The sequence below is a fragment of the Crassostrea angulata genome, chromosome 3 (assembly GCF_025612915.1).
Source record: "Crassostrea angulata isolate pt1a10 chromosome 3, ASM2561291v2, whole genome shotgun sequence".
In the NCBI taxonomy this organism is placed as follows: domain Eukaryota; kingdom Metazoa; phylum Mollusca; class Bivalvia; order Ostreida; family Ostreidae; genus Magallana; species Magallana angulata.
In genome coordinates, this window is record NC_069113.1 from 28,697,699 (window position 1) to 28,715,609 (window position 17,911).

The 17,911-nt window shown below is 34.7% G+C and overlaps 4 protein-coding genes and 1 long non-coding RNA gene across 5 annotated transcripts in view; 2 read left to right on the forward strand and 3 right to left on the reverse strand.

The window, feature by feature from the left end:
* The first annotated feature begins 4,899 nt into the window (after positions 1-4,899).
* On the forward strand, positions 4,900-8,360 carry LOC128175364 (uncharacterized). The gene is made up of 4 exons (XR_008242676.1): positions 4,900-5,458; positions 5,548-5,599; positions 7,568-7,717; positions 8,278-8,360. It is a non-coding gene; the product is annotated as an uncharacterized LOC128175364 (long non-coding RNA).
* LOC128175362 (uncharacterized) lies at positions 5,644-8,495 on the reverse strand. The gene is made up of 3 exons (XM_052840929.1): positions 8,303-8,495; positions 8,039-8,122; positions 5,644-7,703 (listed from the first exon to the last, which is right to left on the reverse strand). Exons 1-3 carry the CDS (start codon positions 8,493-8,495, stop codon positions 7,384-7,386), a joined length of 597 nt encoding a protein of 198 aa, XP_052696889.1. The 3' UTR covers positions 5,644-7,383.
* Positions 8,496-9,532: 1,037 nt separating this feature from the next.
* On the reverse strand, positions 9,533-14,095 carry LOC128175361 (uncharacterized). Its single transcript, XM_052840928.1, has 4 exons — positions 13,968-14,095; positions 13,259-13,376; positions 11,612-11,951; positions 9,533-10,490 (listed from the first exon to the last, which is right to left on the reverse strand). Exons 1-4 carry the CDS (start codon positions 14,059-14,061, stop codon positions 10,380-10,382), a joined length of 663 nt encoding a protein of 220 aa, XP_052696888.1. The 5' UTR covers positions 14,062-14,095; the 3' UTR covers positions 9,533-10,379.
* A 1,500-nt stretch (positions 14,096-15,595) lies between these two features.
* LOC128175360 (vesicular glutamate transporter 3-like) overlaps positions 15,596-17,911 on the forward strand; it is a 42,924-nt gene continuing 40,608 nt past the window's right edge. Inside the window, exon 1 of the mRNA XM_052840924.1 lies at positions 15,596-16,024. The gene's annotated coding sequence lies outside the window, so the exon portion shown is untranslated. The remainder of the gene's footprint in view (positions 16,025-17,911) is intronic.
* Positions 16,031-17,911, reverse strand: part of LOC128175359 (uncharacterized) — a 60,891-nt gene continuing 59,010 nt past the window's right edge. Inside the window, exon 7 of the transcript XR_008242672.1 lies at positions 16,031-16,532. The gene's annotated coding sequence lies outside the window, so the exon portion shown is untranslated. The remainder of the gene's footprint in view (positions 16,533-17,911) is intronic.

The window sequence follows — 17,911 nt, forward strand, 5'->3', positions numbered from 1 at the left end:
ATGTAAGATTTTTTTGCCTTTGCATTACTGAGAAATAACACTGAAAACTCAGCACCTGAAAAAATTCTTCCCCGCTTATCGTTCTTGATTTTGTGGATTTATGACGTCACACAGATCCACCGATGTAAACAATGCATCAAAACTAGTGTAATTTTAAGGTAGTTTATCGATTTGATTTTAGTAATTTTTGCATATATGAGCGTGTCTTTCTTTTCAAATGAGATCATTTGATTTCGTAGTTAAGATGACTTAGTTTCGTTAATGAATAAATCAAATATTGATCAGCTTCTCACCAGAGTAAAATCATAATGAAGATCCCGTACTGCATTGAAAATTTAACAGAAGAAATGCTTCAAACATTATAAGAGCCGATTAATGAATTATCCTGATCATTTTGAAATAGAAACATCATTTTCTTCTTCGATACATATAATGATTGAGCTACATTTAAAGGAAATTGATTCATTTGATTTATTTTGTCACATAAACAAGGTATAAGGCAGGCCAATGAAAATGTTTGAGGCATTGTGTACATAGTTTGTATTTAAAAGCTGCTGTAAAATATTGCAAAATAATTCTAAAAATATTTTTTTAAATTAGATCGCGAAAGATTTCGAAATGTATCGGTAAAATAAATCGGTTGTTTGATAAAAATAGTTGTAAACGAATGTGAAGATAATGAACAGATTTTATTAAGAACAAGCATCAATAATAATAAAAGAACGAAAGAAAAAATTGCGGAAGAAAGTGAGATAGAAGGGATCTGTGAGTAAACACCGCACATACACGTTGTAAAATCAAAACACCGCACATACACGTTGTAAAATCAAAACACCGCGGCAAATACAAGTACACGTTTCAAAATCAAAACATTTGATAGACTAAAAAATAATTAAATGGTAACATAATTGTGAATTTGAAATCGAAACAAACAGCATAATCGTGAAGCGAATGAGGCGCCACGAGGCCTATATAAGTTGCTTAAAAAAAATCTTAATAAATTGCATGAACGTGCAAATGGGAAAAACGATCAGTTATTTTTTAATTTGACAATTTCATTAAAAAGAATGAAATAAAACATATATAGGTCATGCATATATTAAAATGAGTACAAAGGAATATATAACGAGAATCTTTAAAATGTTCTTCTTTAAAACTATCAGGCCAGGAAAGCTCAAATTAAAATGGAGGCATCCTCAGGTAGTGTAGATTGACGTTTGTTCAAATCATTGTCCCCGGGGGTTAGGGTGGGGGCACAATAGAGGGATCAAGTTTTATATAGGAATATAGAGAGAACATCTTTCAAAATCTTTTCCTCAAAAACTATCAGGATAGAAAAGCTCAAATTAAAATGGAAGCATTCTCGGGTAGTGTAGATTCAAGTTGGTTCAAATCATGGTCCCCGGGGGTGGGGTGGGGCCACAATAGGAGGATCAAGTTTTACATAGGAATATATAGAGAACATCTTTCAAAATCTTCTTCTCAGAAACTATCAGGCCAGAAAAGCTAAAACTAAAATGGAAGTATCCTCGGGTAGTGAAGATTCAAGTTGGTTCAAATCATGGTCCCCGGGGTTATGGTGGGGCCACAATAGGGGGATCAAGTTTTACAAAGGAATATAAAGAGAACATCTTTCAAAATCTTCTTCTCAAAAACTATCAGGCCAGAAAAGCTCAAACTAAAATGGAAGCATCCTCGGGTAGTGTAGATTCAAGTTTGTTCAAATGAGGGTCCCCGGGGTTAGGGTGGGGCCCTAGTAGGGGGATCAAGTTTTACAAAGGAATATATAGAGAACATCTTTCAAAATCTTCTTCTCAAAAACAATCAGGTTAGAAAAGCACAATTTAACATGGACGCATTGTCAGGTAGTGTAGATTCAAGATTGTTCAATTCATGGTCTCCGGGGGTCGGGTGGGGCTGCAATAGTAGGATCAAGGTTTACAAAGGAATATATAGAGAAAATCTTTAAAATATTCTTTTCAAAAACAGTCAGTGAAGAAAATCTTAAATTAAGATGGAAGCATCCTCAGGTAATGTAGTTTCAAGTTGGTTCAAATCATGGTTCCCGGGGGTAGGATGGTGCCACAAAAGGGGGATCAAGTTTTACAAAGAATATATTGAAAACATCTTTCAAAATCTTCTTCTCAAAAATTATTAGGCCAGGAAAACTTAAATTAAAATGTAAGCATTGTCAGGTATTGTAAATTCAAGTTTGTTCAAATCATGGTCCAATGTTGTAGGGTGGGGCCACAATTGGAGAATCAAGTTATACAAAGGAATATAAAGAGATAATCATTAAAATCTTCTTCTCAAAAACTATCAGGCCAGAAAAGTTCAAATTAAAATGATAGCATCGTCAGGTAGTGTAGTTTCAAGTGTTTTCAAATCATGGTCCCCGGAGTTAGGGTGGGGCAACAATAGGGGGATCAAATTTCACAAAGAAATACATTGAGAAAAAATCTTTAAAATCTTCTTCTCAAAAACCCTTAGGCCAGGGAATCTCAAATTAAAATGGAAGCATCCTCAGGTAGTGTAGATTCAAGTTTGTTTAAATCATGGTCTCCGGGGGTAGGGTTGGGCCACAATAGGGAGTGTAAAATTTACAAAGGAATAGATATAGATCATTTTTCACTTATCTGCAAGGTCAGCTCGGCATTGGTCTGTATCACAAGTTTATTGCTTTTATTTGTTTTTATAAAATAAGAGAGATTTGGAGATTTGAATCCCTAAAATGATTCTTATGGGGTTTTTAATTAAAATTTAAATGGGAGCAAAAACAATCGTTTCCAATTAGCGGAGGTTGCAGATCTATCCTAGTATCTCGAGAAGCTTCCTGAAATGAAACATCTTAAATGTCTCAGAAGTGCTATGCATCAACAATACTGCTATATGTACACAATATTAGCGGAAATTAAAGAACAGGGGCATACAAGGCGTTGTATATCCCCCACTCGGAGCAATGAGGACGAAAGAATTTCAATTCAAGTTAGAATATAAATTTTTGACTTGTATGCTTTGTTTTCATTATAAATTTCACGAGGGAAATCATTATTGTGATTTCATTCTATTAACACGACAGGCACAAGTTTCAAAATTAAGCTGCACATCGCTTCTCGCCTAAATCTTGAACCATTCACTGTTCTTAATTGCAAAAATAGGTATGAATGGGTCCTGACTCCTTCCTAAAAGTACTTTTATTTAAAGAATTAGTTTATATTGATTTTTATTATTGATTTATTAAAATGGAGTCTAGACCCATAATGGGTCAAATTTGTTATTTTCACCAAAAACGTTTTACCTTATTAATAATTGTCAAAGAGTTAAATTATTCACTGTTACTCAAATGTGTCAACGTAGCTCAATGTGATAAGCGAAGGCTCGTAAGTCCATCATTCTCCATGGAGAAGGTACGTGTTCGAATCCTAAAGACGGCGTTTTATTTTTAATTCATTTGCCTTTAAGTAAAAACGTGTTTTGTTTTTTTATTGGATTATTATGAAAAAAATTTCTAATACCATTTATATAATGACAACAATTACGTAATGTTCATAATCTGCACACATAATGTCGGATAAAAATAGCGCTAACATTGATATGAGATCATGCTGTAATGCTTAGAAAATATCGAAATAGAACAAAAGTGCATGTATTATTGTATATCATGTATTTGTCAGAGGATGCAGTTCTATATTATACATGTACATGTACTGATGCACAGAAAACATCGAAATAAAACAAAAGTGCATGTATTATTGTATATCATGTATTTGTCAGAGGATGCAGTTCTATAGGATACATGTACTGATGCACAGTTTCAAATATACAGAATTTTCATATGTTCATATGTCATTTCAAAATCCTGGGTACGGGGGATTTGTCAGGCCTTGTACGCTCTTGTCCTTTCATTTGGTTTAAAGGTGTAGAATTACTCAGGAGGGAAAACCCCAAATGACCATTATTTTATTATGATTAAATCTCTCTCTCTCTCTCTCTCTCTCTCTCTCTCTCTCTCTCTCCCTCCCTCTCTCTCTTGTTTTATGATGTAATTTTTGTAAATAAAAAGGAAGGAGATTGCTACCCCCGTAACCTCCTTACAGGTACATATTGTATGGCACTAACGAAAAATGTATCCGATCGTTATATGAAGATATTTTTCATCATTTCTCATCATCACGTAAGTAATGAAGAAAAGAAACCCCTTGTTTTCGCTATCTAGAAGCGAAGTTTACATGGAAGGAGCGTGAAATCGAACACACCCTATTCATAGAATGACTTGCTTGACTCGCGAGGCACATGGTAGGACAGGGAACCAGCCACTTAAAGGCTTTATTAAATGACCCTGAAAATTTCAACTCACATGGTAGGAGCTTTCGATGCAAACATTTTCATGGAGTTTTTGCGCTGAATTAAAGTAAAGAGCCTTTAATATAAAGCACTTTTCAAACACCAGACATTTTCTAGTGTCGTCGAAATCAAATTGAAAGCGGTGGGTGGGAAGGGGGCTAGACTAATAATCGGGAATTTTGAAAGGCAAAAAAAAAATTAAAATCCCCAAACCATGAAAATCCTAATCCATGCAGGCGGGGGGGGGGGGGGGGGGGGGGGTGGGGGGTGGGTGGTGGGGGGGGGAGGAAGTATGAGAGTAACTATAAAAAAAATTCCCCAAATTATGAAATTCGTAATCCGTGGCATGGGGGGGGGGGGGGGCGGGGGGCTAGTATACCTATGACTCCAATTTCAATATCACCCCCCCCCCCCTGGTTTCGACGCCTATGTTTCAACATCATACAATGCATGTATTTAGTTAGAATATGCATGTATTTAGTTAGAATACCGTTTTATTTTTAAAAAAACACAAATTTCACATGCGCAGATCCAGACATTTTTTCCAAGGGGGGATCTGAAGGATAATTGTGTTTTCCGCGGGGGAGGGGGGATGCGGTAATTCACATTCACATGCTATTTGTTACATGACAAACGTTCTTCCTCAACTAAAAATAGTTCCCAGTTTATCTTATCTGTTTATTGATCTTAAACCGGTTTTATGAATATTATGCAATAGTGAAGTAATAATCTTTTAACTTATCAGATAAATTTAAACATTACTGCGCTTTAAAAAAAAATAGTGATTATCATATCTGCGCATTGAACTAAAACACATGAGGAGTTGATTTTATTGCGCAGGATTGGCGGGAGCGCCATCTTTTCGAGAAATTACAAGGCATCTGTAGTTACTAAATCGTGTGTATTTTTCTCCTAATTGTCAAAGAATTCAATATTCAGAGTACGACATGTATATTATGATATCAATTGTTATATTTCCTTTACTAAGCATGTGAATTTCCCGCCTTTGTTGACATTGAATGACATTGACTTTGGCATTTTCAAATAATAAATTGAGGGGATGATCCATCACTAAAATGACAGATATCCTACGGACCCAGTTTAACTGAACACGGTAAGATTGATATTTCTGATATATAACATATAAGGCAACATTTAACCATATCTCTGTTAACGTGTAACGTTTGTAATTATTTTTTACAGGTAACTGTCCTAAGAAGTCAGCTGCACAGCTTTCAGACCACATTTTTACGGAGTAAGTGTCCATTTTTAATAATAAATAAGACCATGTTCAAAAATAGGAAGAATTTAATTGCACATGCAAACAATGGCAAAAACCAAACAACACAGATGCTTAATCTGTTAATTGTCTCATGATGTCTATATTAAACAGTGTATAATAGTGTCAGGTCCAGCACTACCTCCTGATTTATATACATGTAGCTTGAAAAAATAGCGTAATTAAGCTATTCAGAATAGCGCAATAAATCAAATTATATGCATTTTTTCACATTGTTTTGAATCTCAATGTTTTCCTTCTTTTACATTACATATCCGCTGCTTAGTTTCAAAATAAAGTTTTAAATGAAGCGTATACAACCGTGATAAAATCCTGCATGGCAAAACTAGAGGTACTGTGAGCAAGCTCACAATTGATACCCCCCGCTAAGAAAAATCATAACTCATGTATTTTTTCTATTATAGAAAATATTGAATGAATCTATTTCATCGTCCATTTTCTATAAATAACAACTGCTCTATTTTTTAAAACTGTTAATGCTTATATGAGTACACAAACTAATTTCTATTCTTTAAATTCCATTTTAGTTCAAGTTAACTGTTAATGCATGAGGACATTTGCATCCTTATGTTAACAAACATGACTCGAATCAAACGAAATTCCACATGTCAAGCAGCCACTTAATATAAACATTTTGAATTATTGGTATCTTGAGCCCGATTTTTTTAAACAATGACCTTGAACTTCCTCAATTGACCTTTGGTCAAGGTCATGACATACTCTCAGGTTATAAGCATTCTCGATGTGAATTAAGAACTTCCAATATTTGTCCATTAGAAAGATATGGACTGGACACGAGTTTTATACTTTTCTGCAAGTGACCTTGGCCTTGCCCAAATGACCTTGGGTCAAGGTCATGACAAACCCTTAGCTTATAAGCAATCTTTGTGTGAATTGAGAACTTCCAATGTTTCTCCAGAAGAAAGATATGGACCGGACAAGAATTTTGCACTTTTTTCTGCCATTGACCTTGACGTTGTCCAAATGACCTTGGGTCAAGGTCATGACACACCCTTAGGTCATAAGCAATCTTTGTGTGAAGTAAGAACTTCCAATGTTTGTCCATGAAAAAGATATGGACCGGACACGAATTTTGCAATTTTTTCTGTCAGTGTCCTTGACCTTGCCCGAATGACCTTGAGTTAAGGTCATGCCAAACCCTAAGTCATTAGCAATCTTTGTGTGAAGTTAAAACTTCCAATGTTTCTCCATAAGAAAGATATGGACCGGACACGAATTTTGCACTTTTTCTGTTGGTGACCTTGACCTTCCCCGAATGACCTTGGTTCAAGGTCATGACACACCCTTAGGTCATAAGCATTCTTTGTGTGAAGTAAGAACTTCTAATGTTTCTCCAAAAGAAAGATATGGACCGGACACGAATTTTGCACTTTTTCTGCCAGTGACCTTGACCTTGCCCAAATGACCTTGGTACAAGGTCATGACACACCCTTAGGTCATAAGCAATCTTTGTGTGAAGTAAGAACTTCTAATGTTTCTCCATAAGAAAGATATGGACCGGACACGAATCGAACAGACAGACGGACAGACGGACGGACGGACGGACGGACGGACGGACGGACAGACGGACGGACGGACAAGGTGATTCCTATATACCCCCCCAAACTTCGTTTGCGGGGGGTATAAAAAGCATATCTGCGCAGATTTTATACATTATTTGTTTCTTTTGTACGTGGCATAAAATAGCATACATCAGATGCACAATAGTGAATTTATGCTTAAATGTCAGCTTTAAGTTGCTTTCTTAAGTTCAAAACCCACAAGTAAAATTTACAATGCAAGTGAAAAATTTTGTTTGTCATGTACGACAGCATTGACTTCAATTTACCAAGTGAGCTGTTGCACTGCTCAGCTGCCTGACTGTTAAGACTGCTGAACTGGGCATACTCATTTATATTGTAGCCATCATTGCAGCCTCTGTGATTGAACCAGTGCAGCCGGTCGACTAAAAACCACGTTCCTCTAAAAAAGTCGGGATAACGGTTCAAGCAGTAGGTGTGCAGCTTGCAAGAATTGTCATAGATGACAGTGGATGGAGCTGCAAGTGAAATAGTAAAAATGTTGTTTAAAACAATATTTCAATTCATTAGAATAATGCAAATTAATTTACAAGGAAATCAGATCACATATTTGAAACTCAAAAGCATTCATATCTTCAAGAAATAGTTAAAATCAAGTAATAAGATGCTTTAAATGGACAAAAGTTCTGGCCCCGGGGCCATAAAACTTAGATGAACGTTAAGTTTTGATCTCGGTCTCACTTCTCCACTATGTTCTTTTTGTAAAACTTAGACTGAGATCAAAAGTGAGCTCATCTACTCAATGTATTGGGTTTTGTGTTTCACTCTTTCACAGGAAAATATTAATAATTACCTTTCTTAAATCTTGTCAAAAGGAGAGTGAATGGGATGTTTGGCGATTCATTGGATTCTATCAGCTCATACCCATAGCAGATACCTGTTGACAGAAAAAGAACAAAGAACATGTTAAGTTTTCAAATTAAGAATTATTTTTTTAAAGGTCTAAAACATTTCAAGGCAAATAAGTTTTGTTACAGTAAATGGATTTTTAAAGAGAACATGAAATGATATGACATGATTTTTTTTTGGTAGAAAATGGAAATATAGATTTAAATACCATGTTCACAAAAGAGGCAAAACACTCCAGGCAGTAGACTAGGGTGGCCTCTTGATTTTTTGTTGCAGTCGTGGCTGCTCTTTCTGCACCCTTTTAGGTCCATTTCGTACGTTCCCCTGCATCTTTGGATAGGGAGGGATGGGAAAAAAATGTTCAGTTTCAATTCAGTTTCATCCTCAGATAGAGATGCCATGGTATATGGAGGATAGCTCTCTGCAGCTTTTTCCTCTAAAGATATGAGCAACTCGATGAGTTCCGGAGGAGTTTTACTTAAGGAGGCCGACTTTAGTTTGCATTGCGCATGTTTTTGCGCATTCTAATAAAATACAGTTGATTTATACTTCTTATGAATTTTTTTCGATATCATTTATAAAATCGAACACAATAAATAAAATACAGATAAAAATATTAAGATTTTTACAGGAAATTTTTATTTTTAACACGAGTTTTACGTTGTGCGGTAGGGGAGCATTACAATTGCGCTTTAATGACGTTATGATAAAATGAAGCTTTGTAGGAGTACGTTATAAGAAATTACATAAAAGAAAAAGTAACAAGAATAGAATTCCTGGGTCCCCCGCCGGTCAAGCTGTCTAGTATCGAGTCCATCGACCAAGGCTGATTTAGGAACTTGACCAAGGTATTAGTGGTATAAACATTTAGTATAAATTTAATGAAAATCCGTCAAAATTTGTAGGCATGAGAGCGCTTACAAGGCCAATTTTCGGATAAACTGGAGTCATTATTGTGGTCAAAGTCCCATAACTCCAACAAAAAGGATCAACCAATGCTGATTTTCGAACTTGACCAAAGTATTATTGATATAAACATTTGGTATAAATCTAATGAAAATCCGTCAAAATTTGTAGGCATGAGAGCGCTTACAAGGTCAATTTTTGGATAAAACAGAGTCATTATTGCGGTCAAGGTCCCATAACTCCAACAAAAAGTATCAATCAATGCTGATTTTCGAACTTGACCAAGGTAATAGTAGTATAAACACTTGGTATAAATTTAATGAAAATCCGTCAAAATTTGTAGGCATGAGAGCGCTTACAAGGTCAATTTTTGGATAAAACAGAGTCATTATTGCGGTCAAAGTCTCATAACTCCAACAAAAAGTATCGACCAATGCTGATTTTCGAACTTGACCAAGGTATTAGTGGTATATACATTTAGTATAAATTTAATGAAAATCCGTCAAAATTTGTAGGCATGAGAGCGCTTACAAGGTCAATTTTTGGATAAAACGGAGTCATTATTGCGGCCAAAGTCCCATAACTCCAACAAAACGTATCGACCAATGCTGATTTTCGAACTTGACCAAGGTAATAGTAGTATATACATTTGGTATAAATTTAATGACAATCCGTAAAAATTTGTAGGCATGAGAGCGCTTACAAGGTCAATTTTTGGATAAAACAGAGTCATTATTGTGGTCAAAGTCTCATAACTCCAACAAAAAGTATCAACCAATGCTGATTTTCGAACTTGACCAAGGTAATAGTGGTATATACATTTGGTATAAATTTAATGAAAATCCGTCAAAATTTGTAGGCATGAGAGCGCTTACAAAAAAGTGTGACGGACGGACACACGGACGCACGGACGCACGGACACACGGACGCACGGACGTACGGACGGACGCCCGGCATTTCTATGTCCCCGCACCGCGTTGCGGCGGGGGACAAAAATTGTACGCTGTTGAAATTTTATATACAGAATGATCCTATCCTCGAGGACATTTTCCTCATTTTTGGAATGAATCCATTATACCAATCATCATTCGTGATGATCCAAATATATAGCAAAATTTGGTGCATTTTAATATTTTGAGATGGCCCCCACTAAAAACCAGACGGTAGAATTTTGTGTTTTTTACATATAAGGTAGGAAATGATATTGCGAATCATATATAACAATTTGAGAAAAAAAGCTATTGTAGTATTTTTTTAAACTGCTTTGATGTGCGGAAAATGACAGTTTCCTATATATTCCTTTAGTAAATGTACCTCTATTTTGAGATGGTCCCTAAAAAGAACCAGACGGTCGATTTTCATGAACCTTCGCAAATAAACTAGAGTTGGTTTAAATAACATATGGTTAAAAAATAAAGAGTTTTGCTATTGTAGTTTTTCAGCAAAAAAACCCAAATCGGCCTCCTTAAGAGCCAAATCAACTTAAAAACCTGTGTGGGATAATAAAAAGAGGAATTCAATATCCAGTAATAAAGCAAAATTAAAATGGTATGCTTGTTTTTATCTTTAGTATACTAATTATGCAATGAAATACTAATTAAAACATTCTTTAAGTCATCTGAGTGACTCGGGTAACATGTTGCAATTGGTTTTCGTCTGTTGTTGTGTGTCATGTGTTAACATCTTTTTAAAAAACTACATAGCCAATAACTTGTAGTCTTACAAAATTGAAAATATTCAGACAAGTATGATGACAATAGTAGAAAAAAGAAACCCTGACCAATACAAATGGATGTCAACTGTTGACACATTTCGGTAAGACGAATGTTAAACAACAAATAAGGCAAGTTTGGAGTTTGGCAGATCATTTATGCTTAGAAATTAATTTAAAAAACAAAAGTAGAAAATGTATATTGTATGTGCACTCAGGGTACATGTGCAAAGAAAATATTTTTTCCAAGACATTAGCGGAAATTAAGTGTAAATATCAAAAATGATTTGAAGGGTTTGGCAACAACATAAAGACAGACAATTTTGGGGGTAGCACATTCCTCTGCACGGCAAAACTTGTTACTACTAATTATTCATTTTTTCACGAAATAAATAAAGTACAGATTTGAATTTTTCAGTATGGTTTGTCAAAGCCCAGTCATTGAAGAAAACATAGAAGTCTACTGAAATTGCAGTGAACAGATTTTAGGTTATGTGTTCTGTCTATGCTATTTTGGGACAACCCTCGTAAACGCTGTTCTAGTTTGCTATTATTGAGATTGTGTACAACAAAATCAACAATTTGATTAAAAAACAAAACAAACAGCTGACTTAGCCAAATTTTGGACCATATTTTATGAGTACCAGGTAATTTACGTGGAAAAGATCTAAGATTCAAAAGAGACATCAATCAATTAAAGTAATCACCAGCCCCTATTTATTTCAATGACATGATTAAATTGTTGCAGATCTGTAACTCAATCTACTTTTTAAAAAATATATCGATTGAAATATGAGATCCCTTGATGGATCTTTTTTATAGGCTATGGTACTTGGGCGACTATTGAGGCCATTCGGCCTCTCGTTTTATTTTTTTCAAAAGCTGACATAAAGAATTTACCAATGGCAGTTGCATTTGCAGGTCTTCAAGGAGCTTTGGTGAAGTCCTTGGATCCTTTTCTCTCATTTCTATCAAAGTTTGCCTTAGATTTTTTGAAGGATGGAACATCCCACAAATGGGGCTATCTAAGGCAAGACTTTTCAGAAAAGGTACATATGGTGGAGGGCATGTGGAGTTTCCAAAGGACTTGACAAGATTCTGAAATGGTAGAGTGTGAAATCCAAGGAGTTCCACCATTTTCGTAAACTCCAGCATGGTCAGTGGAGGCTGTTCCCTAGCATACCTCTGAAGAAGCAATCTTGTGTATGGATCAGCGATCAGCACACGGTCTTTATGACGGCTAGAATTATTTTTAAAAAATGGTAGTTTAAATGTTTATTATTTTGATTAATGTTGTACATATTTTAGGTCAACTGATAAAGTCGCTTAAGGGACTAATGGCTATCCAATTACAGCTGTCGTTTACATTTTTTCTGGGAATTTTGTCCCTTTTGAACAAAGAATTTTGAACTAATTGTAAAACCCCCATTCTGAAGGAGGGCTGTACTCTGTTTTACCCTTGTGTGTTTGTCTGTCTGCACATCCATAACAAAATTTCTGTCGCATTATCCCCAACAATTATTTATTGCAGGTGCTTGAAATATTAATGCACTCTTTGATGTTTAGGCATGTGGTGGGATAAATATTTGTACCAACTTCCTGTTAATTGATGAATTTGTTTATTTTTACCCTAGATTTTCAAACAACTGCATTGAACTTTGTAGGTATTTAGGACTCATTGTTTAAAGCTGCTTGGTCCATTTTTATATCAAATTTTATGCACTCTTTTAAACGATGGCTATGCTTAGTATATGTATAAAAATAGACATTGCAGTAGTTTTACCCGTCAATTATGCCAAATTTCAATGAAGAAAAATGCTTACAAAATTTGCTAACAAAACAAACGAAATTAAAAGGTACCGCATTATTTCGCCTCATGTTAAATTTCACCCTGACGATGAGATGGGTATGGTTGTTTTGCGAATTTGACATCGCTTTAAATAAAAGTCGAAATGATCAGACAAATTACAAATAAACATGTGTACGTTTTGTTCGCTTATATTTCTGAAGTCTGCTTTCTTTACAATTAATGCATAGCATGAGGGTTGAATAACCCCAATCATTCGGGGGAAGAAACCGAGAGGTTTCATTTTCTAAACATTCCCGTGATGCATTTTGGTTTGTTTTTTCGTTTGCCCAAAAAAAAATTATTTATTTTTACTTTGAATATTTCTAACTTTGAAAGGAGACTGATACTGCTGGTGTAAATAGGAGAAAGTCCATAACTTTCTAAGATAAATGATTTGTATGGAAAAAATTTTGATACTGTAATAACAAAAAAAATAGGACCAAGCAGCTTTAAATGTTCATGTTGCCAAGAAATTCTGATTCCATGCATGCATGGTTAACACACTCTTGCATTAGACATGCCATATGTGGGTTCGTTTGTACCAACTTTGAACATCAACTTCCTGTTAAATGATGACTTTGTTGTGTATATTCACATCAGAGCGGGGGTATTACTAATGAGCATCGGCTCACAGATATCTTGTTTGAGGTCTGCCTTTGTTGTAGAAGTTTGTTTGCAAAATGTTATCTTTGACTTACGTGTATGGGACTTGCAGAACTTTTTCAGATGTGGCATTCTGAAGGTTGCTGCTCCAAAACTTAAGGTCTTTCCTATGAGCAAGTGCTGTTGCATCCATAATATGGAAAAATTTTATTACTACAAGGATCAATATTTATTTTATTATTACAAGGATCAACATTTATTAAAATATATCCTCTATTGTGCAAGTTTTTATAAAATTTTACTTATCTGGGTGCTAAAAACTGCATTTGAAAAAGTAAGACATGCCCATATCTTTTACAATAAAAAAAAGAAATCAAATTAACTAGTAGGCTAATTGTTCTCGAACAATTAGAGGTCATTCCACCTTAATATTTTAATGAATTGCTAGATTGCTCAATAAGGTATACAACAATTTATTATACCTATGATACATGTTGTACTATAAAATGGGAAAACCACAAAGTCATAAAATGATAAATGATTTTTAAATAGATTTTTTTTTCAGTTACTACTAGTAAGCCATTTCTTGATGAATTCCATGTTGTATATATCGTAAACATTTATTGAATTACTTTTCTGAATTTTTTCCACTATGAACAAAACTGAGCCAAGTGAATATTCTTTACACAATCATATAAACAGTAAACCTAACAATAGGAGAGAGTGTTCTACAGGCTACATTCATTGTGTCATCTTTTTTTTTTGCTTCATTTACGCCTAATATTTATTGTAGGTTATAATCACCTATTTCTTGTAAACAAGTCCATGAACTCAAACAGAACTTCATACGCAATGAGAGCATGGCTTGTGTGAAAGACGCAGTGCTCTTGTCCGTCATACTTCAAGAGTGCATCACAGGTGTTGTTGCTGCATTTTCTTTCAGCCACTGAAATGAAGTTGAGATTCTTTAGTTTAATCCTTTTAAATAACACACAGTTTCAAGTATTACCAAAATAACAATATAAAGCTGTTGGGTTCTTTGTATTTAAAAATGTCAATGAACAACGTTGTTGTTAGGCCTTAAGAATAGGTTTGTTTCTGCTTTACTGACCGACCCTAGCTTTTACTGCCAACTCAAAACTTTTTTGAATGGAAAATTATTCATTTCTGTTTTTATCTGATTTGGAGAAAAATTTACTAAAAAATCTGGTCTCGAAAACACTTGTAGCAGTTACTCTTTTTTAATCAGTGTAGAACTAAAAAAAATTGTTCTAAATTTAATGGCTGCGTGTTTCCATGTGTTGTAGATATTAATTTTGCTCTCATTACAGGGGAAGTATCCGATATATTATATCATTTCTGTGTTTTCTTTAGACCAGCTTTATAGTCAGGAAAGATATTAAAAGTATTTCTCATTTTATACCATTCAGCAGTGTCAGTATCTGCCATTTATTTGTGTAGCATTGTCAAGGAATGGGGGGGGGGGGGGGGGGGGCGTAATAAATGTGAGATTTTTAGGTCACCTGAGTAAACTCAAGTGACCTAATGCTATCTGATTTCGTCCGTTGTCGTGCGTTAACAATTAACATTTTTAACTTCTTCTTAAAAACTACAAGGCTGATTGTTACTATTTTTGGTGTAAGGCATTTCTATGGTAAGAGGAATCTAAATTGTGAAATTCATGGCTCTACCACCCCCGGGGCACCAATGTGGGGCCTTATATGAAAAAAAGCCAAATTTTAAAAAATCTTCTACTCTACTTCCACAAATAAAAACTGGTTGCATAGTTATTATGTTCATGGCCCCTGGGTCAGGGGTTCAAAATATGAGGTTGGGGGGGGGGGCAAAATGGCAATATAGTGTTAATGCATATAATGTTTAAAAAATTTCTTCTCTATTAAATCTCACACATCTGTATTAAAAACTGACTTATAATTGTGTTTACCAGGAAGTCCTCTAAAGAAATTTTAATTTTCATGTCCCATGGTGTATGGGTTTTGACTCTAGGGCACGGCCAAAATGGATATATATAAAGTGTTAATGCATATAATGTTAAAAAAATTATCTTCTTTACTCCCACACACCTGAAAGGAAAACTGAATTCATGATTTTGTAGACCAGATCTTTAAAGTTTTTTGCCAAAATTATAAGTTTCATAATTCTTTTCGAAAGATTTCATGCAGGGAGGTGGTCGTCATTACAAATTTATAATTTTTTCTACTCCAGAATGAAACCTAATTAATTAAATGCACACTCCAGACTCCTCGACAAGTTTCTGTATGGGTTATATGCTACTCAGGTTACCTTTAAGGCCAATTGGCCTCTTGTTTTTCTTTTTTAATGATTAAAGGAAGAGTAGTTGTGTAATTGTTCTGGGTGTAAGAAGATTTTCAGTTTATCATATTCATAATGTTCATATACCTTGAACTACTGTTGTTATTTTTTTATCAACAAGGGGATGAGACTTTGAATTCTAAAGTTCATATGACCACATGCTGCCACAATGCCCGCAAACACCGTCTCTTGGTTGAGCAAGAAGACCTTCTGGAATTCTTTCAAGAAGAGGTCTGGAATATTGCTGCTTCATGTCCACATCGAGATCAAAAGGAATGCCTTTACTGGAAAAAACTTTAACCCAAGGACATGATGATATTTTTTTGGAGGCATTCTCTGGCAAGTTAATATTCAAGGTCTTTGCATTTTCAAAATGTACGTATGTTCACATTGAGGTGATTTGCATGTAATGCATGACATTTTCTCTTTATATGTTACAATCCCACATGATCCGCGGCTTGTGACACAAGGTAATCGCCATCCCATGACAACTCCTGTATTCTGTTATCGTCATTCTACAATAAAGGGTAAGCAAAAATTAGTAGATGCAAAGCATTCTCAAGGATTTAAATGGTTATAATTATTACAGGTAAATATCGGTATCTCGAACTTGGGGGTGGGAAACAACAACAAAAGTTCGAGATATTTGGGGGTTTGAGATATTGAAAGTGGCTTTCCAAATTAAATTCCATGTATTCTTATATCAACACATGTTTTAGTACTGGACTGTAATTGCTTTTCTATTACTCATAAACAAATAATCAACAAGTTGATGAAATATTTTTAGTGTGTGTATTTTTATTTTTAATTTAATTTTCTAATTTGTTCTACCCTAGTTTTGTGAATGAAAATGTTTACATTAATTTCTACTTATAATTTTAAGATTAAAAAAATAAGACACTTACCACACCGTTTGTTTAAGGGGTCATCTGAAAGTTTGTTATCCCCTCGCGCAACTTGTTGCGAAGGGGATATAGCATCGCTACCGTGCGTGTGTGTGTTCGTATTGGTGTGTGTGCACTCCATCTCAATTTTCTAGTAAATTAAAAAAAAAAAACTTCCAATGGAATTTCCTTCACCTTTGCACAAGTATGCCTCATTGTAATAGATTAAAACAAATGCAATGTCATATCAATTGGTCAATTTTTAATGCAAAAACTTAGATAAAATTACACCATTGTAAAGGGTGGGGGGGGGGGGGATACATTATGACAAAATTCGTTCAAAACTAAAAATATTTATCATAGATTGCACACTTTTGTAAAATAAAAAATAAAAAATGCATGTGTATTTCAAAACCATTAATACTATTACAAATTATTATTTCATTAAATCAGTGTCATAACCAACTTTGTATACGAGTTATCAATCAAACTTTCTGAGTAAGAGTTATCAATCTTCCGCTTCACTTCTTTGAAACCAATTGAAAGTAAGCAGTTCAAATCAACAACTTGATATTTTTTAGATTTAGATCGAGTACAGGTAAAGAAAATGTAGTTTTTGCAGTAATGTAGGGATAGTAGAATGTGATCTTATCATTAACATAACTATTTATTCCTAAATAATACATCCCTACACACAATAACTCATGTTGCGAGGGGATGCTCCGTTTAGCAGTGCCCTTGTTAATTTTTAACATAGGATCCTTTGGGATTTTGATTGAAATGTATCAATTTTGCATATCTTTTTTTACAGTTTTGTGTTTTCCACAATATAATATCAATTTTACACATCAAAAGAGCTATTTTCAAGAAATTTCGCTGAATATCTGCAGTTGAAACTATCACACCATGGCGTCAACTAAGCAATAAGATGACGCCACAATACAAATGGAACACTGCGTGAGAGTGTGTGTACTTGCTTAGTACTCGGCCTTGTAAAATCAATATAATTATATTTCGTTAACAAATCGACTTCAAATCCACTTCAGTCTTGACTGTTAAGAACTTTGAATTGGAGAAGCAATTGCAATGTAATTTTAAAAATTTGTCACATGGGAAACGAAAAATACGGATTTGCAAAAAAAAACAACAACCCAGAAATAAAGAGTCTAGAATCACATCTGTGTTTGTGAACTAACGTTTCTTATTAGGGCCCTGCAAGGATTTGCGGGTGCCCTATAGTAATCACTCTGTCTGTCCGTCCTTCTGTCTGTCCGTCTGTCACTCTTCCGTCCACAAATTTTCTGTTTTTTTCTAATAATTTTTCTAATGGTTCTCTATGTCTTCTGGTTTGGAGATGGGGTGGTGGGGTAGATTCCTTATCTATGCATAAGAATGAATGGGCAAAGAGAGATAACTGCTGAGAATGTTACCATTGTATACTTGGAAGGCAGTGCAATATTTGTCCTTTGGGATTAATTAACCTTCCACAGGAAGAAAATCCTAAGCTTTATCTTTATCTGTCACATTGAG